At 44.1% G+C, this 25,899-nt stretch overlaps 1 protein-coding gene across 2 annotated transcripts in view; it reads right to left on the bottom strand.

Annotated features, from left to right (window-relative positions):
• Nucleotides 1-25,899, bottom strand: part of SLC39A11 (solute carrier family 39 member 11) — a 262,852-nt gene that overhangs the window by 199,726 nt on the left and 37,227 nt on the right. For both annotated transcript variants that reach the window (XM_045837488.1, XM_045837489.1), the window contains exon 4: nucleotides 22,122-22,280. In XM_045837488.1, coding sequence (XP_045693444.1) covers nucleotides 22,122-22,280 — 159 coding nt within the window. The remainder of the gene's footprint in view (nucleotides 1-22,121; nucleotides 22,281-25,899) is intronic.

Raw genomic sequence — 25,899 nt, 5'->3', positions numbered from 1 at the left:
ATAATGCCATCATTAAAGGCTGGGTTTTCAGTGCACTGGGACACCAGACAAAAAGAGAGACACAGAGAAATGAAACATGAGGTACACAAATTAGGGGGCAAAGGTAAACTATAATTATTTATGAAGATATTATTGAGTATAGACAAATCTCAGTGATTCGTCTAAAAAACAATCACTAACAATAACAGTATTCAGTTTGGTGCAGTTTGCAAAAAAGTTTTCCTATGCAAAGCAATAACCAGACAGAATACACTATAAAAGAAAAGATCCCACTTACAACAGAAATAAAAGGAAATACAATACCCAGGAATACACTCAAGCAGAAATATGAAAAGTCCTGATGAATACACGTAAAAGGCCACCGAGGAGCATAACTGATGACTTGAATAAATGGAGTGGCATACCTTATTCTTGGACAAAAACTTTCGCTATCATAAAGCTGTCACTTCTGCCTAAATGAATCAATAAATCTGAACCAAACCTCATAAAAATACCCAGAAGATGTGATGGGAAGTAGAAAGCTGATTCTAATGTTCACATGGAAAAACAGGCTGTAAGAACCACCAGGAAACTTTTGAAAAGGAAAAGCAACACAGAGGAACTAACAGATAAGAAAACAAAGCCCCAGTAACTGAGACACAGTAGTACATGAATACAGCAAAAAAGATGAAAGCAATGCAGTACAATAAAAATATGTGAACCACAGAAATATTTTTCAATTTTCTAGTTGCCACAATAAGCACAGTAAAAAGAAAACAGATGAACATCAACCTTGATATTTTATTTTACCCAATATATCTGAAATATTATCACTCCAATATGTAATCAATATAAAAATTACTAATGAGCCCTGGCCAGTGTTGCTCAGTGGGTTGGAGCATCAGCCCATGCACCAAAAACTTGTGATCGATCCCCAATCGGGGCGCCTCCAGAAGGCGGCCAATCCATGTTTCTCTCTCACACCAACATCTCTCTCCCCTCCTCCTCCTTCCCCCTCTTTAAAAGCAATGGACAAGTGTCCTTGGGTAAGGATAAAAAATAAAAATTACTAATGAGATATTTTACATATGTATTATGTTTAGTAACTTCTGATTTGCTATGCATTTTACATTGGCAGCACATCTCAACTTGGACTAGCCACATTTCAAGTGCTAAATAGCTACATGTGGCTGAGGGCTAGCACATTATTCACCCTAGGACTAAAAAACCAGAAATGAATAAATAAACACATTCTCTAATTTAATAAGCAATACAGTCAGCATTTCATATCAACAGAGAAAAGATGTACTATTCAACAAATTAGGTATTAGGACTTCCAGTAGCCATCTGGAAGCCATCTGTTAACATTTTAATCCTTACCTCACTTACACCAAAATGGATTCTGGATGGATGTTTAAATGTAAAAAAACAAAACAGAGTCATAGAAAAATAGGTAACATTTCAAACTATCTTGGGATGAGGAAGACTTTAGTAAGTGTTATTCAAGAAAAACTAAGTTTAAATACATCCAAATTAAATAAGTCTACAAACTTAGAAGCACCATAAACAATCATAAGTGAAAAACTGAGAAAAAAAATGTAATAATACGATAATTTCCTCAATGTCTACACAACCAGAAGAACACCACCACCACAGTTTTTTTGCTGTGAGAGTTATTTTTGCCAAAACAGTTGTTTTTGCAACAGAAAAATAAGAGAAAGACACAGACACTTCACAGAAAAGGACACACAAATGACTGATGGGAAAATGCTCAAGCCAACTTACAAGACAAATGCCCATCAATACCCCACGGAATACGGTTTTCACCTAACCCTCGTCACCCAAAAACAAAACATCTGCTAAAACCCCGTAACGGTGTGGGTGTGAGGAAAGCCATTTGCAATCATGGCTGAGAAGTCATTACCAGCTCCGGAGGGCAACTTGAGAACTTTGACGGAAGTGGAACATTCACGAGGATTATTGTGTGACATAACCCCACTCCTAGGGATGTATGCTGCAGACGTGTTCACATGGACCTGAATGGATGAAGTTAACACTCTTCCGATGCGGCCAACCTACCATTAGTGGGTAAATTTTTACAGTGGACAAAGGGAAGAGTCCCCCCAAAATAATTTTAATTTCAAGCAAATAAATGTACATTAACTTGCCCATTCTATGATGTAAGACAGAGGCCATTTTAGTGCCCCGAGTCTAACATCAACTGATCCAGTTCTGCATCATCTATTTTGCAAAAACCATACTCAGAACACTTCACTTACAATCTTTGGACTTGGTTTCTTCAAAGTTCTGTACGGACTTAAAGGAATGCAGGGACAAATCTGAAAACAGAGTCATTCTCAGTCTTTCTGATTCGCTGCCCAGTCTTTGACAGCTGGCCTCCACTATGCCTTATGAGGCAGAAATTTTGGTGATTGAACTTTAGCAAATCTATTCAAAGCAGCTGACTGAACTTTCATGAACGCTCCTCTTCTTTTCCACAGTCATACTTCATCAGTTTTGTAATACTTGGTGAAATCAGATGACTGCTGCAAGTGTAACCGGCATAAACAGTGCCGTTAACAAACAACCGGCCCTAGGTGAGCTGACGACAGGGTCGGGTCTCGCCCACAGGTGTTCCAGTGTTACAGGCCACAGAAACACAGAGCATCTGTTAATCAAGCAACGCCATTAAGTCAAGGTCAACAAAGAGAGTGTCTATTTAATGGACCAGGACAGTGGCCATATCACCGCTTGTAAGAGCAAAAGGCATGAGTCAACCTAAATGCCCCTCAACAGGGAATTAGTCAAATAAATCGCAGTACTTCTACTTGATATGAGATACTATGCAATTGTTAAAAAAAAAAAAAAATGAGTAGCACATACAGATGTGCTGATATGGGACCCGCTTCTGAGACATGGTGAAGTCAGGGTGCAAAGTAGTATTGACATGTTTATACCTATGTGTTTACACAGGTGCAGGGCACCTCTGGGAGAAGAGAGAGAAAACTTGGTCACAAGTGGTGGTCTCTGGGGAAGTGAAATAGGTAACTGGGAGACAGGGAGAGAGGGAGAGAGACTTGATTTTCTTTCGTTTTCATTTTTTTCTTGGTTTGAGAGAGAGATTTGTTGTCCCACATATTTACACATACATTGGTTGATTCGTGGATGTGCCCTGACCAGAAATCGAACCCACAACCTTGTAACCAACTGAGCTACCTGACCACAGTGAGACTCACTTTTCACTGGACATCCTTTCTGTACCTTTAGAATGGTAAGCCTTGGGAATTCAAGTTTTTTGTATTTTTTTTTCAAATATGACCCAGTACTCTCCACGCAACCTGGATAAACTTTCTCAACAGTGGGAAAGAAGTCAGGAGTGAAGTGGGGAGGGCTGTGAAGGGGTGAGGCCTGAGAAAGAAGAACCCTGTGCTCTCTCTGCCCGCACTGCCTGGGCCAAGCCCCACGGAGGGTAGGGACACGAGGGAAACCACAGACGGATCTGAAAATCAAAGAGCAGGGCCCCCAAGGCCTCCTGCCTGGGGGAGTCCAGAGGACGGCCACAAGGGGTGTCCAGGCAGAGGGAACTCGAGACAGCCTCATGGCTTCTTCCAACCCAGGGCAGCGTTGGAACAATGGAATAACCCAGAAGCCTCAAAGCCACACTGACAGAGGAAGAACTGGGGGCAAGACCATTAAGTTTCCACCACCAGGGGTGGGGGCTGAGAACAGCAAAACCAGCCCCTGCCTCCATGCCTCCCCCATGAAGGAGAAAGTCCTTCGAGGTTCACAGAGCAGAAGGATAAACCCAACCCGCCCAGGACAGGCATGCGGGTAGCCAAGAGATCTGAAGAGGTTCAGTACGACTACACATGGCCAAACCTGGCCCCCTGCCTATTTTTGTAAGTAAAGTTTTATTGAAACCCAGCTGTGTCCACTCATTTATCTGTCATCTAGGGCTACTCTCACACTATAGTGGTAGAGCTGAGTAGTCATCACAGAGACCAGATGGCCTGCAAAACTGAAACTATTTACAATCTGGCTCTTCACAGAAGAAAAACAAAAACAAAAAAACTTTGCGGCCCCAGGTCCAGGGTGCAAAGAACAACTGAGCAATGACCTGTGGGAGCCAAAGAGGACCAGATCAGATGCCTGTGGCCCTCCCCCTCCGAAACGATGTGCAGGCTGGGGAGTGGGGAGGAACTCTGAATTCACAAGGACTGAATCTGGCCACCCCAAGAGAATAAAAGATCAGAAAAATACATTATGTCGACAGGAGTTTGTAGAGCTAGAGTCACACCTGTGACTGCCATCACAACCCCCAAGGAAGTGGGCCTTGTTGGAGCCGTCCAGCATAAACTAGGGCTCTGATGAGGACCCGCAGGCAAGCCAAGTAGAAGCCAGTAAATGCCCAGGCCCATCACCATCAAGGGCATGTTGTTTGTAACACTGCTTGCTAATTGTAGAGTCAGGTAGGTTGGCACTTATTGAAAACTCAAACAAAAGACTCTTCCCTGGGAGCTTTGGGGTACACGTAAGGGGACCAAGCACACTCAATCCAAGAGGCTTCCCAGCAGCCTGGGTTCTGTTCAGGAAGGCAGCAGTTCACACAGTAAGGTCCCCAGGCCAGCATCAGTAACACCTATGAGTGTATTAGAAATGCAAATTCCAGGGTCCCTTCCAGACCTCCTGAACCAGACACCCTGGGGGTGGGCTCAGCAAATCCAGGAGATTCACAGGCTGAAGTGTGAAGCCTGCAGTAAGGCAAAGTCTTTTACAGGAGCTGTGAAAAAAAGCAAAGTCAGACAGCATCTGGTGGCCAGTCCTTGGTGCCCCAAAGTATTTCATCAGGCCCTGAGTCATCCACCATTTCCCCCTGGAAACAGAATGCTAAACAGATACGAAGGAAGACCATTTGTTTATCTGAAACATAATAATATCCCAAGTCTATTTCATTTACTCCTACAGCTAATGATACTGCTAACCAATAACTGTAGCCAAATTGCATGAGCAGCAATAAGCCTCTTATACAATTGATTTTCTCTGCTTAGGAACAAAGAAGTCACTCCCGCTAACGATTCAGCCTGCATTGATCAGTACATCAGAGCGCTAGGAGGCCCAGGCTAGGGGCCGGGCCCAAGCGCACGGACTCATCTTGGGCTGCACCCACCTGGCGGGGAGCCCACTCAGCATGGCTGACTCCCCTCCATCAGGCACCAGGTACAGGGCAATGATCTGCTTGGGACAGGGCAGAAAAAGCTGGAGGTGCCTGTGCAGGAGCGAGTCACACCATCACTCTCTGAATGTCTGCCCCCAACTCTGCTGACAGGGCTGGTCACCTAACCCCAATCTGTCGAGTGGCATTTATTTGCAATGTTCATTTCCATCCTAGTCCTTATTTGCATCGGGCCCCAATTTCAACTTCCCCCTACAAATGCCAATGGGCTGACACTTTAATACTGTATTTGTAATCCTGCAGCTATCTATACCCTACCTCCCTATTTGGGTTAAAGTGTTACCCCCCAAAAAACGGCACAGTCTTAACCCCCAGTACCTGTGAATGTGACCAGATTTGAAAATAGGGTCTTTGCAGATGACTGAATTAAGGCACAATCATTAGGGTGTCCCTATTAAATGGAAAGGAGAAATTTGGAGACAGACTCACACACAGAGAGAATGCCACAGGAAGACTGGAGTTATGCCATTACAGGCCAAGGACCGACTAGAGGCTGGGAGGGAGGCCTGCAACAGATGCCTCCCTCTAGACTTCAGAGGGAGGGAGGTCCTACAAACACCTTGACCTCAGACTTATAGCCTCCAGAAATGACATGATAAATTTCTGTTGTTTAAACTACTTGAGTGGTGGCACTTTGTTCCAGGAGCTCTAGAAAACTAACACTCTCCAAAGAGACCCCAGGTACCCCCAAAGGCAAAATGGCCCTGGAAGCTACCTCTGAAAGCAGGACTTCCCCATCTCTGCACACCTTTAGGGGACGATGCTGAAGCAGTGATTCAAAGCGTAGCTGGGGAGCTGGACTAAATCAGCCAGCTCCCAAACCTGGCTCTGCATCTGAAGCTGCCTGGAGAGCTTTTCAGAAATACAGACGGCTGAGCCCCAGCCCAGGATCCTAAATCAGACTATCATATGGTTGGTCATGAGATGCCACCTGCCAGGAACTAACCCACAGGGCCTTGCAGGGCCCCTCCAACCTGAAATTCCATCGCTGCTACACTGCTGTGTTCTCCACGCCCTGACCACGCCAAGGGGGCTCCATGGACCAGCAGCATCGGATTCACCTGGGAGCTTATAAGACCCAAGAAACCTGGGGCCCACTCCAAATCTGCCGAATGAGGTAAAGGGTGTACACAATCAGGTGTGAAAAGCACTTGCGGATGCTTGATGAACATAAGACAAATGATTATGAGGACAGAATAAATAAACAAGAATTATTTGAGAGGCATCTGTTGATGAGCATTACAGTCGTCAATGCCACAGGCCCTGTAGCTAGACTCCTTCACATCAACAGTCTGGGACTCAATTCTCTGATCTGTACAATGGGGAGAATGCAGTACCTGCCTACTAGGATTGAGGACTGAGTAAATTAACAGAGTGCCTGGGGCATAAGAAGAGCTCAGTTTAAGTGCCATCTAGAAACAACTAAGGGATGGCCTGGTTGCTGCCTTCAACCACGACAATCACAGTTTTTTACACAGAAGAGGAAGAATAAAAGGATACAGTACTACAAAGCTCTGTGAGGGCCCAAAGTTTTCTCCTAGTAGGTAATTACCAAATTTGTGTAAAGTGTATCCAATTTGATTGAATGGGCACTTAGCAAAGATTCTTGAATTTGTAACATAAATAAAACAGAATGAACAATTAACCCCACAATCCTAAAAGAAATGAATGAAGGGAATCTATTACATCCTGTGGCAGAGCAGATTAAAACATGTTAAAATTCCCCAAAAAAGGAATGGAGTGGGCTATTACAGAAGCATGTGGGTTGTATCAGATTTACTGGGAAATCTCTGAAAAAAAATTTTTTTTTCTTGGGATGAAGACAAAGACCTGAACCAGAATACCCTCTCGTCTTCCATACTGGGTCCTTGCCCACTCCAAAAAATTCATGGCATTAACAGAGAAAGATGAAGTTCTAAAGCCAGGCAGACTTGTATCTCCCTCAGCCATTTGTCCCTTCAAAAGGGACACTTTTAAATATAAACATCAGCTGGGAACCATTTTCCCCAATGAATATTACATTTGGCCCCTGGCAAGGATGTTTTAAAAAGAGTGCCCATGAACCAGAAAGAAGACCCACACAAAAGACGGCCAGGAGTTTCCGTTGGGCTTCGGTGTGTGTTGGCGAAGCAGATCTAAAACAAAGGAAAAAATCCCTAGGCCTGTGTTTTATTTCAAACTGCCAAGTGTTCATTTTGCAAGTACAGCTATCTTACATTTTATGAAATCAACCCCTTAAAAAAAAACTTTATTTATTTTTAGAGAGAGGGGAAGGGAGGAAGAAATAGAAGGAGAGAAACATCAATGAGAGAGAAAAACACTGATCAGATGCCTCCCAAATGTGCTGTGGCCTGGAACCGAACCCACAACCCAAGCATGTGCCCTGACCTTTCACTTAACGGAACAATGACCAACCCACTGAGCCACGCCAGTTAGGGCTCAAACCCTTTTTTTAAGGTTTACTACAAATAGCTGATTTTTAAACAAGAAGATCTAATTTTGTCAGTAATTTCCACTTTCAAAGTTAGAGATGCCATATTTGAAAAATTTCTCCCCCGGAAATGACATGGAAAAGCCTGGAAAGGAAAACAGTTTCTCAAAAAAAAAAAAAAAAATCAAATAACCCTATTAAAAAATAGGCAAAGAACTTGAACAAACATTTCTCCAAATATGTTATACAAATGGCCAACAAGCTTACGCAAAGATGCTCAACATTGCTAATCATCAGAGAAATACAAAACAACAATGATATGTCATCTCACAGCCATAAGGACGGCTACTATTTAAAAAAAAACAAACAAACAGAAAATAACAACTGTTGGCAAGGATGTGGAGAAACTGGAACACTGTGTACTGTTGGTGACATTGTAAAATGATACAACTGTTACGGAAAACAGCATGGAGGTTCTTCGACAGGTTAAGACTAGAACTACCACATGATCCAGCAGTCTCACTTCTGAGTTTCAGAAGAATTGAAAGAAGGGTCTCAAAGAGATATTTCACCCTCATGTGCATAGCAACAGTACTCATAATAGCCAAAGGGTGGAAGCAATCCAAACATCCATCAACAGAAGACAAACAAACAAAACATGGATATATACATACAGTGGAATATTACTCAGCCTCAAAAAGGAAAGAAATTCTGATGCAGGCTACAACGTGGATGAACCTTGAGGACATTATGCTCAGTGAAATAATCCAGTCACAAAAAGACAAATACTACATGATTCCCCTCATATGAGACATTTAAAGGAGACGAATCCGTAGAAACAGGAAGTAGAACGGATGTTACCAGGGGCTGGGAGTCGGAGAGGAGGAAAGGTAGAGTTGTGGCATGGGTACTATCGAGCATCAGATCTCAATGTGAAAAGTTCTTGAGATCAGTTTCACAGCCGTGTGAATATACTTACCACCACTGAAATGTATGCTTAAAAATGATTAAGATGGTAAATGCTGTTATGTTTTTTACCACAAACAAACACAAAAAATCACAACAAAAATGAAAGTTGGCCATCCTCACTAAATGCTGGAGGATGGAGTTCAACAGCACGGCTAGACCTTGGATGCATTTTACAGTATTTTCCTTCCTTCGGTATCTCCTTCCCTCTAATTGTTTAATCCTTTTATTTGCAATGAAATTATTTTTGCTGTGATAACCACGAGCATGAAGTACAAGTTTCTCTTAAAGTGCCTGGAGCAACAATCATGCCTTATAAGATAATAATAGCAGAGGGTATAAATACTCCATTTGTGTCAAATCACTCTGTTTATACCATCCTAAGATGTGTCTTAAGGATATAGATTACCTTTAAACAATCCAGGCTGGTGTCCTCCTTTTTGCCTTTTAGTGGAAATTTTTAAAGGGCAGCTACTGTTCTAAGAAATTACCATTGAACTTGGGAAGTATGTTAACTTAAAATGACAATCTGTCATTCAGCCTCACCTCCCGGAGTTTTACAAAGCCAGGCTTTGAGTGGAGACAGTTTTTCTTGTTCCACTGTTTCGAGATGTAGAGTTTTGCATTCCTAAGAGAAAAGTAATCAGTCCCCAACTTGAAAATTAAACAGAGGCCACGGCATACAGTAGCATCTCTCCATCAGTGTTTGAGTTCTGCGCTGCTGCTCTTCCAGGGGTGGACTTTACATGTGGGTATCAGAAAACTTAATGATTGGGACATTGCTGTCATCTAGGATAAAATGAACATTCTTGTTAGAGGCTCGCCTGTATTTCCTTCTGTCTTCATCAGTAGAGTAATTTTCTTTTACAGTGAGGAGCCATTGAAACTGCATGGCACAGAAATGGATAATGCTGCATGTATTGTCAGACTATTGGCAAATGATGCTGTAAATGGCTTATCTATTTCATTACATGAAGGGCATAATATCACAAGTAAGAAGCAGGCATTAGACTGAAAACTTAATGAAACAAAATAAGAATTTGTTGTATGCATTACTCTTGTGTCCTGCTTGGTTTAAAGTCAGAATGTTGAAATACAAATCAGTGTAGTGTCTTGATGAATAGTATGAAAAATTCTTATCACTAGTTGCAAACCCAAAGACTGACAAGCTTAGACAACTTCATTATTAGTAGTTATAAAAATCAGAACTGTAACAACAGTCACTACAAAATGACCAGTAAGAAAAAACAGGAGGGTTTCATGTCTAATGGTGTGAATACATTCAGGCAGGCATTCCTTTTAATTAATACTGAGATTTCGTGATAATGCCCCTCTCCCCCAACATACACCCCCCCCCCCAAATCTTACAGATGTTTCTTCAAATATCCTATATACAAAATTTTAGAGTACTTAAATTATATGACCATCCAAGGTCAGGGACAATTACTACAAAATATGGAAGAGATATTTTGGTAACCATCACATAAAAACACAAAGTCCACTGTTCCAGGGTCAGATACAATTTTTTCCTTCATTTGATGTCATTTAGTTATGTTATTGACAATGTTATTTATAGTTTTAAGACTCCTTCTTTAAAGAACGGTCAGAGATAGAGAAAAGTACAGAGAATAACAAGATCAAAATCCTGTACCTCCCACTCAAATTTAATAAAGGTTAGCCATTTACCATATTTGACGTAGATCACCGAACCAAAGAACAGGAAAAGGAATATATGCAAAAGTCACTGATCTATTCTAGCTTTTAGATGTGCAACAGACATTAATTAAAAGCAGTAAGTTGGTCGGAGTCAGAGAAAGGACTCTCACTGCCAAATCCCTTCCATGGCACAGAGCAATGCCAGCTCGCCCAACTGGTGGGAGGAATAAAGATGTAAATCATTAGTTTCCTGTGGCTGCTGACCAAGTTATCACAAACTTGATGGCTTGAAACAACAGAAATTCATTCTCACGGTCCTGGAGGCCAGAAGTCCAAAATCAGTACCTCTGGGCTGAGATCAAAGTCTCCACAGTACCACACTCCTCAGGAGGTTCTGGAAAGAACCCATTCCTTGCCCCTCCCAACCTTCTGGTGGCTCCTGGCTTTCCCTGATTCAGAGCTTTGTGGCTCCAACCTCTGCCTCCATACTCACAATGCCTCCTGTCCTGTGTCCAATCTCCCCCTGCCTCTTTTTCATAAGGACACTTGTGATCCCATTTAGGATTCACAAAGAGATACAGATCTGGCAACTCTTCTCATAAGGGCACTAATTCTACCCTGAGGGCCCCAACATTATGAGCTCATCTAAACCTAATTATCTCCCAAAGGCCTCATCTCCAAATACCATTACACTAGGGGTTAGGGCATCAACATATAAATGGAGGTGGTGGCACAATTCAGTCCTTGGTAACAGCCTAGGTGTCAAACCAGGTGGACAGCCTACTAGCAACCTGTTGCATGAGGTAAATTTAGTTATATCAAGTTAAGACACAAGATAAATGAAGGTATCTACCTCAACTGGTCAAATCATTTTGGTCTCTGAGTGGCCAGTTGGTCACTGGTACTTTGAAAAATCCCTCTGGAAGATCCCACAGGAGAAGTGGCAATGCTAGATGATGGTCCCAATGGGAGAGGGAGACAGAAGAGGGGCCACCTGCTTACAGGATATCCAAACAGTCCATGAGAGAACATCTCTCTCTCTCGAGCCCACGCACAAGGCCCAGAGACACCCCAACAAGATCTCCTCTTTTGAAGATCACAACATATAAAACACGGACACATACGCACATGTGCGCAAAGGTTTATTAAGCCCAAGTCCACAACCTGTGAGAATAAGGACTATGATTGAAAAGTTATCCCCAGCAGCTTCCAATTTCCTGATTTAAGGAAAATGAATTTTATTAAACACTCACTGTATGCCAGCCAGACTATGTGTTAAGTACTCTATATGCTTTATTTTACTTAACCCATTTCCTAGTGAGAAAAAAAAAAAGTGCAGCTCGCTGCTGGCGTTCATTAGTTTTACATAAACAAGCTCTTTGAGGCAGAAGCAAATCTGACTGGTTTTCAATGTGAAAATAAAATATAAAAACTGTTCTTGGAGTTATTTCTAAACAGGACTTGCCTCTAATCCTAATGTAAACACTGCAGCCACAAACTGGAAATGGGTTAGTCCTCATGGCCACCCTCTCAGGGAAAAGCATATCCATTTTACAGATAAGGATACTGAGGTTCAGAGGGGTTAAGTAACTGCCCCAAAACAAATACTCCTAAGAATCCAGGGTAATTTGATCCAAATCCCATGCATATTCCACTAGAACATGTTGCTTCTAAAGATTTATACCAACCTCCAAATGTAGACTTGGATGGGTAGCATAGGGGTTATTAGAAAGAATTAAGATACAATATATATAATGATATATTATTACAGAATGGAATTATGGAATATCATTTTTAAAATATGTATGTGTATATATATATAATATACACATCGCATGTTATTATATAATAAAAATAATCCACCTCAACCCCCAATGGTGATTCAGAACCAAAACTGTCATCAAATACACCTAGCATTAGCTGGCACTGCCCTAGGATCACTACCTACAAGTTTTGCCCTAAACCACTTCTGCCAATGACTCAGAGGAACTTTGGGCATCATCAGTGGGCCAGTCTCCTGGTGTTACTGTAAACAGGCAGGGAGTGCCAGGGAATCCCCCACACTGGCCAAAATGGTGGCAGGGGGAGGTTCTTACACTGAACATGCCAAAAGCTGGCAAGATGAACGGATAGGGACCAAGCGTGCCAAAATCTAGAAAGATAAATGGACAAGGCCCGAGCATGCCAAAACCTAACAAGATAATTGGATAGAAGAAAATAAAGCTCTCCCCTCCCTATTCCTACAAGACCCACAGGTCTGAGCAGGAAGAGGAGGTGGTCTTTGAGATCAGAATCCACCAGTCTCCCAGGTGTGGCACCTGAATAAACCTCTTTCCTTTGCACCAGCACCTGCCTGTCAAATTTGGCTTTCATTGCGCCAGACAGCTGACCCTGCATTTCAGTTACACTGGGACTTCCAACAGCCACTCACTCCACTATATGAAACCTTGAGATGCAAACAGATTCTAGCAAAATGGGGAAAGAGTGAGCAAAGTCGGGATCAGGGTGTCAGACAAAGCAGGCAATTGCTTTTATGAAGCTGTCAGGAGAATAGGAGGAGAAAGGCAGCTGTAATAGTGAAAACATGCCAAGACAAACCTGGAGCCCCTATGATAATGGAAGAGACGAATACATACTGATCCACACTTCAGAACACCCTGAGGTATGGATCCTTCAGACAGAGCTTTCCACCCTGGCTGGTGTAGCTCAGTGGATTGAGTGCCAGTCTGTAAACCAAAGGTCACCAGTTCAACTTCCAGTCAGGGCACATGCCTGGGTTGTGGGCCAGTTCCCCAGGAAGGGGTATGCGAGAGGCAACCACACATTGATGTTCCTGTCCCTCTCTTTCACCCTCCCTTCCCTTCTCTCTAAAAATAAATAAATAAAATCTTAAAAAAAAAAAAAAAAAAAAAGATGTAGACTTCCAGGGCCATCTAGCACTACTATTCATCTTTTAGGACTGTTCTGTGATTCTCTCACTGTGGTGAGCATCAGAATCCCCCAGAACCTAGTTTAAAATGCAAGTGCCTAGGCCTCACCCCAAAAGCTTGTAAGTCACAAGTCTGGGGTGGGGACCAGGCCCCTACATTCTGTAAGTCTCCAGGTGATTCTGGTGTGTTCTCAAGTTTGCAACCCATAGAACCAGATCCTTTCCCCCTTCTCATCTTGAGACTGTCCCCTCATCACCTGCAGGAAATCCTCCTTTTCCCTTTTCTGAGTCTTTTGCAATAGTAAGACTTTGGCTCCCAAGGGAAAGAAGAAGGCGTCTGAATTGCAGTGAATCATCCGTAAAATAGCACCCGAATAAAAGCAAGTTATGAGTACCTTTCAAAGGGCAGTCACCAACCTTTGCTGAACATCAGAGCCTTCCTGGGGATGTTTTGTTTAGATACCCAGGCTTCACTTGGACACAATGAATAGAAACCTCCAAAGGGAGGCTCAGGTGTCAATATCTTTCTAAAGCACCAAAGGTAACTTCCCTGTTCCTTCCCATCCCACCCCACCCCACCTCCCTCCTAACACACTTCATGATTGCCTTGCATGGAAAATGCTCATTCTAAATAACAGTGTAAGTCTTTAGCTTCTTAGGCAAACATAATTAAGTAAATAAAGCATGAAAAATCATATAACAGATTCAAATTTCAGATTAAGTTTTTCTATTTTCTGCCTACATGTTTAATTATCTGTGCCTCTTGTTTGTAGTGCCAAAAATGTGGTCAACTGCAAAGGGGATGGATCTGTTTCCAGAAAATAAATCACAATGTGTAAAGCACTGTCAGCTTAGAAGCTATAAGGAGTTTTCATAAAGATGATCTCACTTGATTTTTCCAGCATCTCCATTTATTCACTCATTCATTCATGCATTCATTCATTCATCAAATCCCTCCAGAACACCTACTATGCACTAGGCACTGTGCTGGTGTGCAGGACATGGGAGACCAGAGCAGACCTGTCCCTGCCCATGCTCCTGCCTTCAGGCCACAGTGACAGGGTCCACAGATAATGATAGCACAATGGAAAGAAGGGCAGGACGGGAGACATGCAAAGCAGAACCAAGACATAGGGCTGTCAGGGAAGCTTTCTGGGGAAGGAATACACAGACCGCATCCCACAGGGTAAAAAGGAGAGAATCAAGCAAATATCAGAGGAAGAGTGTCCTGAGCTGTTCACCACTGCCATCATCTTTGTAATTATCTGTTGGCTTCTGCATTATATTCAGCATTTCCCCATCGTGGTAAGTCAAGGTAAAATAAAGTCAAGGTCAAGGTAAGGTAAGTCCTCCTACTGCCTGCCCATGTCTTCAGAAAAAGGAGGCTCCAAAAGGGATGGGCTGTGATTTTGAAGACAGAGTGTGCTTCTGAGATACATGGAGGAAAATCCCTTCCCCTCCACCAGCCCTCAGATATAGAACAGCGAAAGGAAACGCAGACATAGGGTGGCACAGAATGTCTTCAGAGGGAGGTGCCAGTACTCCTATGATTGGTATGCCTTCTGTCATTTGTCCCCAGTGACTCTCTCCTCTCTAAGGAACTGGCCAGGCCACATCTCTGTCCCCAAACTTCTCTTTCTTCTCTGTTACCAGAACTCTAAATCCCCTGGGACTTTGATTCTCCAGCCCTGGAACCTGGCATCAGCACTATCCCCACCACCAGTACAATGGGAGAGGAGATGGACAGCACAGGCATGGGCAACATCTGCTCTAGTGGGCAGTGACGCACGAGGCGGCCAGCTAGGGTGACCCAGACACACACATCCCATTGCCCTTGGGAGGAAAGAGTTAAGACTCAACGCACATCCAATTCCTTTAGCAATCCAGCCTCATAAATCATCTTTGCCAACCATCCACTGGTTCAATCAGTCTACAGAGTGGCTTCTGTATATTTCTCGTAAACATGTTTCCTGGCTCAGCAGATGGCAAGAAGGGACAAGTATTCCCTCACAACTTTATGGTCCAAATGGGGAAGAATTCCAAGTCCTCAAGGTTCCAACCAGGCCTATTTGCATTTTGGAATCCCTGCCACTTTAGTACAATAACAGGAATGATTCAGCGCCTGGGGAGTCCCCTTCAGCAAGCCAGCCTATACTGAAGCGGCAGTGTGTGTGAGCACATGTGTGTGTTCCTGCCGGACCCACTGAGGGTGCTCCAGGAAGCCGTATCACCAGTAGAGGTGGGTTTCTGAACCCTGGTCAAAAACCAGAGAGCAGGCACTCTTGAATGCTCTGGTTGTAAAGCCACAGATATTTTTGCTGCAGCCTCAATGAGCTGGGATCATGTACATAGCTAACACACACAGGCATACAAATGGGGAGCACAGCATTCACCACCTGCCCTAGAAAACAAAGACCACATATGGAGGGGAAAGAAGGCAGTCATGGGCTGCATCCCCAGCAGCTAAAGGTGAACTGCAGGAATGCACAGAATGGTTCAACCTGCTGTTTTTCCAAGGATCCGCAAGCACACTACGCTAGGAGATTGCCTCAACACCCTTTTAACTCCTCTGCCTGCCAACAGGACCAAAAAGGACACCTGAGCACCATCACAAAGACCGCAGGAGGCTGCAGGATGCATAAAAAGGCAAGAGATACAACCTCAACCATGGCTGCCTTGTACCTTCAGAATGGAAGCTTGGAGCCTGAAGGGGCCTGAATGCCACTCTTTCCAAACACCACATTGTGAAGGGCCTGCAACATCAATGTGCCAAGAGCTCCCCAGTATGATGAAATGACCTGTCTGTTTCACAAAAGACTCAATACTTGCTCTCCTTTGTCAGTGAATCCCTTCCAAGGACAAGCTTTTCAAAACATTCCCACCTAGACTCATCAGCCGCTGCTGCTGCTACTACTGCTGCTGCTGGTGAGCTCACAGGTTTGCTGTGAGCAAAGCCATTAGAAACAAAGGCTTAATCAGCATCCAGATTGCATGAGAGCTTTGCTGTTGGAGGCATACCCACCCCCCTCAGAAGCCAAGAGAATTACACCTTGCTGTTGTTCCAAACACCCAGTGCCTAAACCAGGGGTGTCAAACTCATTTTCACCAGGGACCACATCAGCCTTGTGGTTGCCTTCAAAGGGCTAAATGTGATTTTAGGACTCTATAAATGTAACTACTCCTTAACTAGGGGCAAGGAGCTCAGCACTATGGCGAGATAGAAACAAGGTGCCGGGTCGGATAAAACAAGGTGGAGGGCCAGATTCGGCCCACAGACCTTGTGTTTGCTACCTATGACCTAAACTGATGACCTCCAATGACATCCACGCTATGAACTGTGCACCCCCCCCAATTCATCTGTTGAAGCCCTAATCTCCTGTAGCTCAGATGTGACTATACTGGAGACAGGAGTAACTGAGTTAAAAATGAGGCCATTAGGGTGGACCCTGATCCACTCAGACTGGTGTCCTTATAAGAAGAGATTTGGACACACAGAGAGACACCAGGAATGCAGCCGCACAGAGGAAGGACCAAGTGAGGACACGGAAAATACAGCCATGTTATCTGCAAGCCAAGGACAGAGGCCTTAGAAGAACCCAAACCTACCAGCACCTTGATCTTGGACTTCCAGCCTCCAGAACTGTGAGCGAATACCTTTCTGTTGTTGAAGAGTGAAGACTTCCCCCTCCCTACTAGTCTGTGGTATTTTGTTATGGCAGCCCTAGGAAATGAATACAGGTGTATGGATAGTTAAGCAAAAGGCCCATTTGCAAAACCTCATCCTTCTTTGACTTGTTTCCCTAGACAATGGAGCTGCCTGACTTACCCCTGGCCCAGCCTCTGCTGACAGCACAGCCATATGCCCACACTGGAGAAACCACTGCCATTGCTCTGGAGCTCTCTCCAGCCCAGCCAAGATGCCAACATCAATCAACCCCAGGATGCCCCTAACGGGAGCAAGGAGAATTGTGTATCTCAAACCTCAACAAAGCCTAAGAAAGAAGGAAATACTAAAACTGAGGCAGAGGACCAATTTCCACTATAGATAGTTGGGCTTGTCTGACGACATCAGGCTCATGCTAAAGACTCTGCTGTCTCTCTCTCTCTCTCCAGTAAAACATACACACTCCTCTCTGGGGAGGGAATTAATCACTTCCTGTGACATCTGTCACCTCCCTACTTTTAAGATGTGGCCCCTCCTAGCAACTCCAGCCAACACATAGCGACACCAGCAGAAGTTAGGTGCACATTAAAAGGACATGCAACGTACCACTCGTTTCACTTTTCGGCAGAGACATCTTTGCCATCGTGGAGAAAACTAGGAGAAACTGAACGGAATGGGCACACAGATAAATTAAGGAAATCGCCGAGGAGAACCCAGCACCCCTACTGCTGGCAGGGGTCCCCTGGAGCCTGTGTGGGCAAGACTACCCTCCAGGCTCTCACACAGGAGAGTCTGAGACAGAGTCACAGGGACCTGCTCCCATCCCACCCCCTGCAGCCTGGGGCAGTCTCCTCAAGATGTCAAACCCCAAGAGAGGGCGGGGTGGGGGTGAAGAGCACACATCTGCCAGGGAGCAGGCTGCTGAGATGTAAAGCGAGCTGAAAACAGCACGCAGTGACAACAGAGACAGTATGTTACCGTTTATTCTGTGGAAAATACAACACAAGTACATGTCCACGTGTACATATATACATATGGAAAAGCACAGAGTACTCTAACCACTCAATGACATTAAGATGACCAGGTGCTGTACATGCATTAAAATAACTGCCGATAAAAAGCATTTCAAATTTAAAATAACACAGTGGAGAAGGCACAGCCTGATTCCAACTGTGTAGAATGTGCACACGCACATACATAAGTAAAAAGAAGACAGAGCTACCCGAGTCCAGGCTTCTGTTGCTATGGAGTTGGTTTAAAGCGCACTCAAACAATATAGGCAAATGGGGAAAGTATTTATATTTCAATATCTAAAAAACATACATAATTCATTTTCTTAAAGAAAAAAGCCTGGAGAATACCCACTGAACTAATGACAAAGGCTGACTGGTGAGCCTGGGGAGAGAACAGGCATAGGAAAGTGTCTCAATCCATTAGGACTGTCACAACAAATTACCACAGTCTGGATGGCATACAAACAACAGAAATTTCTTTTCACAGTTCTGCAGACCCAGATCAAAACTGGCAGATTCGGCGCCTGATGAGGGCTCCCTCCCTGGTTCACAGCCAGTGACTTCTCACTGTGTCCCCACAAGGTGGAAGGGAGCTCTCAGGGGCTCCTTTAAAGGGCACTAATCCCATTCACGAGGGTCCCACCTTCATGACGTGCTCACCTCCAGGAGGCCCACCTCCCAATACCCTGGAGATAAGGTTCAACATATGAATTTTGGGAAGACGCAGTCTATAACAGGAAGGCATTTTCACATATTTTTTTTATTTTATAACAAGATTTCTGTACTATATTGATGTAATACTGATATGACTAGGGAGAAAGACAAGAGCCTTTGGGGACACATACCTGACCCCCCCTTCCCCACCTTACCCTTCCACCCACCAGTAGAAAACACCTCTTTTAAACTGAAGGTGGAGGCTTCCCACCTACTGCCATCCTTAACTTCATAGAGAAGCAAAACTACAAAGACCATACAAATGTCAATATCTTTGCCATATCTGTCATCTAAATGTCAAAATGTCAACATCAATAGCTATCCAATGTCCCTTCTGTTTCTCCATAGGGCCATCCTTAGGGAGGGACACTAGGCTCGGGCTGGCCCAAGCCACATCCCCCATCACCTGGCCTCTTGCCAGCCTGTTCCCAGGCCAAGCAGGTTGCACCGTCCCCCCCACCCCAACCCCTGCCCCCTCCCCCTTTCATAAAGACACCATTTGGTAAATCCCTGGCAGTTCATTTTCCACTAATTGTCACTGCATGAGCCTTCTCTACTCTGCTCCCAGATAAATAAATAAAAACCAATACCCAGTTCGGGAAGACATTTGATGCATCGAAGTTAACAAAACCACAGCGGCTTCAAATGAACAGGCTGTGATGAGTAAGACCCTTTCCATGAGCTATATTTTGCTTCGGCTCCAAAAGGGGGACAAATACATCTGAAAGGCCAAATGAAGAGCAGAAGAGTCAGAAAAAAGAGTCCCTTGTTAACCATTTCCTTCCCACCACCCCAAGAGCCTTGCTGCCCTTTGGGTCCTGAATCTATAAAGATATTCAGGGCAAGCGGCTCTGAGGTTGGTGGGCAATGTGGCAGTGCAACCCCTGTTTGAATGGCTAAGGGAAAGGGCTCAAGTCAGGCAAGCATTCCTGCAGAATCCCTCCAGCCACACCTCCACCCTACTGGACTTCCTCGCTGCTCATTTCTCCAGGGAAGTAACGCAGAGACTGACTCGCTCGCTCTCACCCATCACACTCCATGCACTGCCCCAGAGGACAGAAAGGAGGTCCTGGGGTTTTCTGCAGGCAGTCCCTCCTTTATCCTGGGGCCCCTTCGTCAGGGCTCCAGCCAAAGCCTTCTGCTCTCACAATTTCCTCCTGTCCGTGGGCCATCTGCTGAACAGCAGGGTTTTATCATAAGGTGGAAAGAACCAGAAATTGAAATGATCTCAAGCTGAATTTGCCCACAGAACTCCCCACAGCCTCCAAAGCCATTGCCTCATAAACTCCCAGAAGAGTGGCCATCGTGAAACCAAATTCCAGCCCCCAGAAGACTACCTTCCCATGGGTGCTCAATCAGCGCTGGACAACCACACAGACTCAAGATCAGAACCCACAACTCAGGCTCCACGAAGCTCCTCATAGATCCAGGCCGCTGCCCTGAGGGGAAACCTTTCCTCTGCCTCAGAGTGATGGTGGACAGACTGTTCACATAGCCTCCTCTTCAACTACAACATTTGTATTCAGTGACCGTAGCAATTATAAATAATTCTTATCTATTTATAAGGCCCTCTAAGACAAATTCCCCTTCTCGTATCAACAGCATGAATTAATTTCTTTTCAAATGGCCTACAATAGAGATTTACTGTCAGGATGATCTTTCTGCCAATTAGCAGGGTTCTGGGCATTAACAGTTACTTCGCCCTTTTGGACCCTTTCATTCTCTCTTCAGATGTTCCCCCACCATTCCCAAGCCATTCCTAATTCTCTTTATAGTCTGTCCAATACTCTCCCCTGGGATCATCTTCATATTCAAAGCATACATCAGAATAAGGATGAAACGAAATGGTTCAAGAGAAAGGCGCTGCTGTACAGAACAAATTGCCCAGCAACTCTTTACACAGCCCAGAGAAAGCCCCTACACTCAGATGGCTGATCAAATACACCTGCCCCCAGCAGGCCCCCAGTACCAGTGAGTGGTGACCCCTCGTGACTGCAAAGAGCTCTCTGCAAGAAGACGGTTCTGGAAGCCCAACGGGGCCCAGGTGGGAAGGCAGAATGAGACCCAGCAGGGGCTTGAAGAGCCGCTGAGCCAGCCCCTGCCTGCTGGTTGTGAGTTAAGGCCAAGGACCCACAAGATCCTGCCAAGAGCAAGTTCACACATTCCCCCGGGGGGGATTTGAGAGCACAGCACAGCAGCCTACATTGAGGACTGCTAACGCTATTAGCACACAGATATATTTGTCAGGAAGGAAGCCCAGGGTCCAGAAGGCAGAAACTGACAGCCATTCAAGCTTTTGATGGAAAAAAAAATATGGTTTTCCCTCCAAGACCATATCATGGCTCCCCAACCAACAATCACATCCCGAGAATAGTCCCGAGAATGGTCCTTCTATGACACGAGTAATCAGTTTCTCGTCAGCCCCAGGGCCAAGTTCCAGGAATCCTTTCCTCTCTTTCTCCAGTTGGGAATTTCAGGCAAGAAAGAAGGCAGGTAGGCAGGGATAAGAACATCAGCCTCCCTCCATGGGTGCTTGTCCAGCTGAGTCCAGTGAGCCTGACCCAATCCTTGATCACCCTGATCCAACAGAATAAATGGACTTTGACCCCCATTGTCCCTCACAGGGTCTCTCCTGTGCCTCTTCCCTCTCTGGGACAGCAGAGAATTCCAGCACCAGCTGAGGTGTCACAGTGGCTCCTGCTCCCTCTAGGACTTGTCGAGACACAGTGTCTGACAGGCTGCCTGTGCCTGCACTGGGTTTCTTATCGACATCGATTTCTCTCTACTGATGGCAGCGCACGCAGACAACCCTGTTATAGCTACTAATGGCCTTCGGTTATAATCTCACAGCCTGGCCTTGACTCTCTCTCTCTATGGATACAGCCAGGCTTCCAGCTACAGTTCTTACCGTGCTTCTCTGCACATGCGCATTCCCCAAACCCGACCCACCAGGCCTACTCTGGTGCCTTGTCAGATTTTTTTATTTTGACTTTGCAGCCACTAAAGGGAGTTATCCTCAAGTTATAGGAAGGAGAAGTGGAACCAAGGGAGACACACCCAGTGGATGGCAGAAGCAAGCTCTGCCCAGAGCCCTGCTGCCCAGGCTCACTCCCTCATCCTCTTGTAACAAGCCCTTGATGTGGATGTGATGTGGATATGACGCTTTGTCAATGGTCTTGGACCATCATTGGGTGTGTCGTCATCTCCCAGGTGGCATCTCAAGTTCTTTACAGGTCAGGACCATGATCACGGTCTCTCACTTCTCCCAGTTCCTAGGTCCATTCATGTACACAGAGCCACACAGCGGGTTGTCAACGGTATTCTCTGCTTACAATGAAGCCTGACATTTAAAATCTGAACTTAGCAAAATGTAACCAAGGGGATGATTAGTCATATTACCAAGAGCTTATTTCTTTTTAGGAAAAATGTCAAATTCAATCCCTCTACATAAAAAGCCCTAAATGACCTGTTTCGACATCACTGGCTGTTTAACAGAGGCACGAATGGGTCCATTCCTTTTCAAGGGTAGCACTCACCAGCTGAGGCATCACGAGGTCGGCCACGTAGACAAATGCAGCTCCGATGGTGAAGCCAACAGCCACAGGGAAGAAGGCAAAGGCACCAAAGCCCCCAGAGGACGTGGCCATCTCAACCGCTGGGGCCAGGAGGGACCAGTAGGAGGCTGCTAACATGACCTGCAAAAAAGTGAGCAACAAACTGTCAAACCAACCACAGAAGGCCTCCCAAGTGGGGGCTTCATTGCTCCCTATGGGTCAAGCTGAATGGTACAATTTCACGTGTTAGGCCTTTAATCCTCCATGGTGGGTACCAGCTCAAACCAAAAGCCACATCAGAATTTCTGAAACTAACATTGTAAGTATTCAACCTGGGGTAGAATGGAGTTGACCTTGGAGGATGGAGTCTGATTTGCTGCTATCTAGCCTCTATTTCAATGGTTCTCAACCAGGGTCAATTTTGTCCTCCAGGGGACATCTGGTAATGTCTGGAGACATTTTTGGTAGTCACACTCGGGGCATCTAGTGACTAGAGGCCAGAGATGCTTGTAAACATCTACAACGCATAGCTCTTAACAGCAAAGAATTAAAAAGTCAATAACGCTGTTGAGAAATCCTGTTCTAATTGACTACCTCCAGGACACATTGCTTCGTTAGCGTGAGCATAAGCCATGGCCTGATAAGACAAAGGTCTTCCTTACATTCAGTGGGAAACTCTCTCCCTTCCAGTTTCACATGTTAGCTCTAGCCCTGCTCTCTCGAGCACCAAACATTGTCTTTCTCCTGTGATATGGAATAGCCTTTGAAATATCTGATGAAACCAGGACTCAATGTCAGCTTGGTCTCATCGATTTATGAATCTCTAAAAAGGAAGAAAAGAACTAACATTTATCGATCCCCTACTATTTCCAGGGAACAAGTTTCACCATTTGATATCTTATTTTATCATCACAAAAACCCTGAGAGATAGATATTATTTTCTCTTACTATTTGTAGGTAAAGAAATTGAATCTCAAAGTCATAAGATAATTTACTCAAGGTCACATGGCCAACAAATGGCAGATTCATGGAACCAAACAAGCAGGACCATAGTCACCTTGACGAGGGGACAAAGACAAGCAAAAAAGAGAGAAATGAAGCTGGACCCAGATCCCAGTGAGGTCGATTCAATACAAGAGTCTCCAGTGTTTAGCAAATTGAACACTCATGCACAGTCATTTACTCCTATAGATGCAGTGGCAACTTCCCGGGTGAAGTACACCCACTACCCATCATAACCATACGACAGTCATCACTGGCATGTAAAATGTTGAATGGGTTTCTAAAAGTGACTTAATTATGCCCTGTCTTCAAAAAATACATCTGCATCATCCATCTCCAAAATAACACGAAGAGTGACAGAACCAAGCATTACAAAAGTAACGGGAAAGAACAAATCCGTGCAAAACTGACTTCCCTCCTGCCAGCCATCATCCACACATAGTCAGCGGCTCTGGGCTAGATTTTCCCAGAAAAAGTCTTAGTGCCACTCCTAGACAATTGCAAATGCTTCAGAAACTCCCAAAAGGAATGAAAATGTCTCATCACGTCAGCTCCATGAGACCACTGAAGAAAGCTTATTCACATACAATTTGTCATTTTGAAGTCTGAAATTCAGTGGCACTAATCACCTCCAGAGTGTTGTACAACCCTCACCACTATTTCCAAACTTTTCCCACCATCCCAAACAGAAGTTCCGTTAACTATTAAGCAATGACTCCCCATTTTCCCCTCTCCCCAGGTCCTGGTAACCTCTAGTCTACTCTCCATGTCTATCAATTTTGCCTGTTCTAGGTATTTCATGTAAGTGAAACCATACAGTATTTGTCCTTTTGTGTCTGGATTATTTTACTTAGCATAATGCTTTTGAGATTAATTTGTGTTGTAACATGTGTCAGAATGTCATTCCTTCTTGTGGCTGAATAATACTCCATTTATGAAGCTGTGACTATTTAACTAACCTAAAAAAAATATATAATGTATCCATAACATAGGATGCAAGTAGGGATAAAAGAACCAGATCCTCATCTTCCACACTAGAAAATCATTAGATATGTTTAAAGCCGAAAAAGTCCAGAAGTGCCAAAGTAAGCAATACAGTTGAGACATGTGGAGACAAAAGACAAGAAACAGCTAAAACAGATGCTCACCTTTATCCTGAGAAGCAGAAGTCAGGGGTGGGAAAAGCCAGCAGGCTCCTGGTTTCTGTTATAAACCCACTAGAATAACCTGACTTTTTAAACTATATGTGAATACCTTTGAGGGGAATTTTTAAAGAAACTGAGAATATCATTTGAAAATATATAAAAGTAAATATTATAAGTAAATTTATCATATGACATAATTTTTATTGTTTTAATAATAGGAGATTTTTATTTCACAGTGAAAATTCAATGAGGGAAAATGCTCCTATTTACAACTCAATTCCCAGAAATGTTTCTGCCTGATAGAGATACCCAACTGGACTGTGTGTTTTTGTTAAAGGCACCTATATCAGTCTTGACACCAAAAAATTGAAAAGGAATGGAAGAGACATTTTAAATGAGCAGATAGCACTGGCTGCTGTGACTCAATGGATTGAGTACCACTCTGTGAACTGAAAGGTCACCAGTTCGATTCACAATCACGGCACATGCCTGGGTTGCGGGGCAGATCCCCAGTTGGGGATGTGAGAGAGGCAACAGATTGATGTATCTCTCACACATTGATGTTTCTCTCCCTCTCTTTCTCCCTCCCTTCCCCCCCTCTCAAAATAAATAAATAACATCCTTTTAAAAAAATCTGCAGATATTTGTAAGCTCTGAGAGAAAATCCCCCATTTCCCTTCAGTAATTCACAAAACCTAGCAAAACTCATATGATCCTTTTTCTGAAAATATCATGCAAACTACCACAGGGATCCATACTTTATAATGCTATTACTTTCCCTCTGTGTCAGAGGTACCAGCACAGAATAATCAACAACAATAAGCTAACTCCCTAGCCTACAGCAGGCAAACCTTTTCATTTCTGCTTAAGTGCTCATTTTGGGACCATTTCAGCTCTGAAAATATAAATGAATTGGTGAAGAGTTCCTTAAGGAACACATCAAAATATCTGGCATGATGGGCCAGTTAAGCATTTCTTTTATGACAGTAATGACAGCTCAAAGACTAGAAGGAAATCCGAGCCACAAAATAAAATGCCCCCCTTAATAAAACAGGGAGGGAAAAATACTGCACATCGATCACTTATGATGCACTGAATATCAGCATCCATGTTCAATGACAATGCCTCAGTAGGTAAGGTGCGTGAAAGTCCACAGAAGACAGGAACACAGAGTTCAAAATATCAGCACCCAACCCAAGGTCTGCTCCAGTGGGTCCTCCATCAATGTTTCTTGAAGCAAATGAACATGGACTCTAACCTCAAGGCCACTGTATAATTAAGGAGTCCGCACAAACTTGCAATCCATATAAATCAAGGCAGTAATTACTCTGAAACTACAGAAGCCAAGTAATACATCTAACTCTGTCTCCAAATCAGATATAAAATTAATTTGTAAAAGTCAATTAATAAGTACACAATTAGTGACTATTACACAACCAACATTATGCTGGATCCTAGGGGGCTGAGAGGGAGGAAGAAAGATACAAAAGCTGATCTGGGTCCTGCCTTTGAGGACCTGGCTACATGCCATCATAAGGGAGACTACAGAAGGTGTCTGATATGATAAACAGAGAAGGCATCAGAACTGACAGATGAGTAAGTCTGTGGTCATT

Source organism: Phyllostomus hastatus, unplaced genomic scaffold (genome assembly GCF_019186645.2).
Source record: "Phyllostomus hastatus isolate PE091 unplaced genomic scaffold, TTU_PhHast_1.1 phas_contig_210, whole genome shotgun sequence".
Classification (NCBI taxonomy): domain Eukaryota; kingdom Metazoa; phylum Chordata; class Mammalia; order Chiroptera; family Phyllostomidae; genus Phyllostomus; species Phyllostomus hastatus.
The sequence above is the reverse complement of the archived record's forward strand: the minus strand, read 5'-3'. Positions and strand labels throughout refer to the sequence as shown.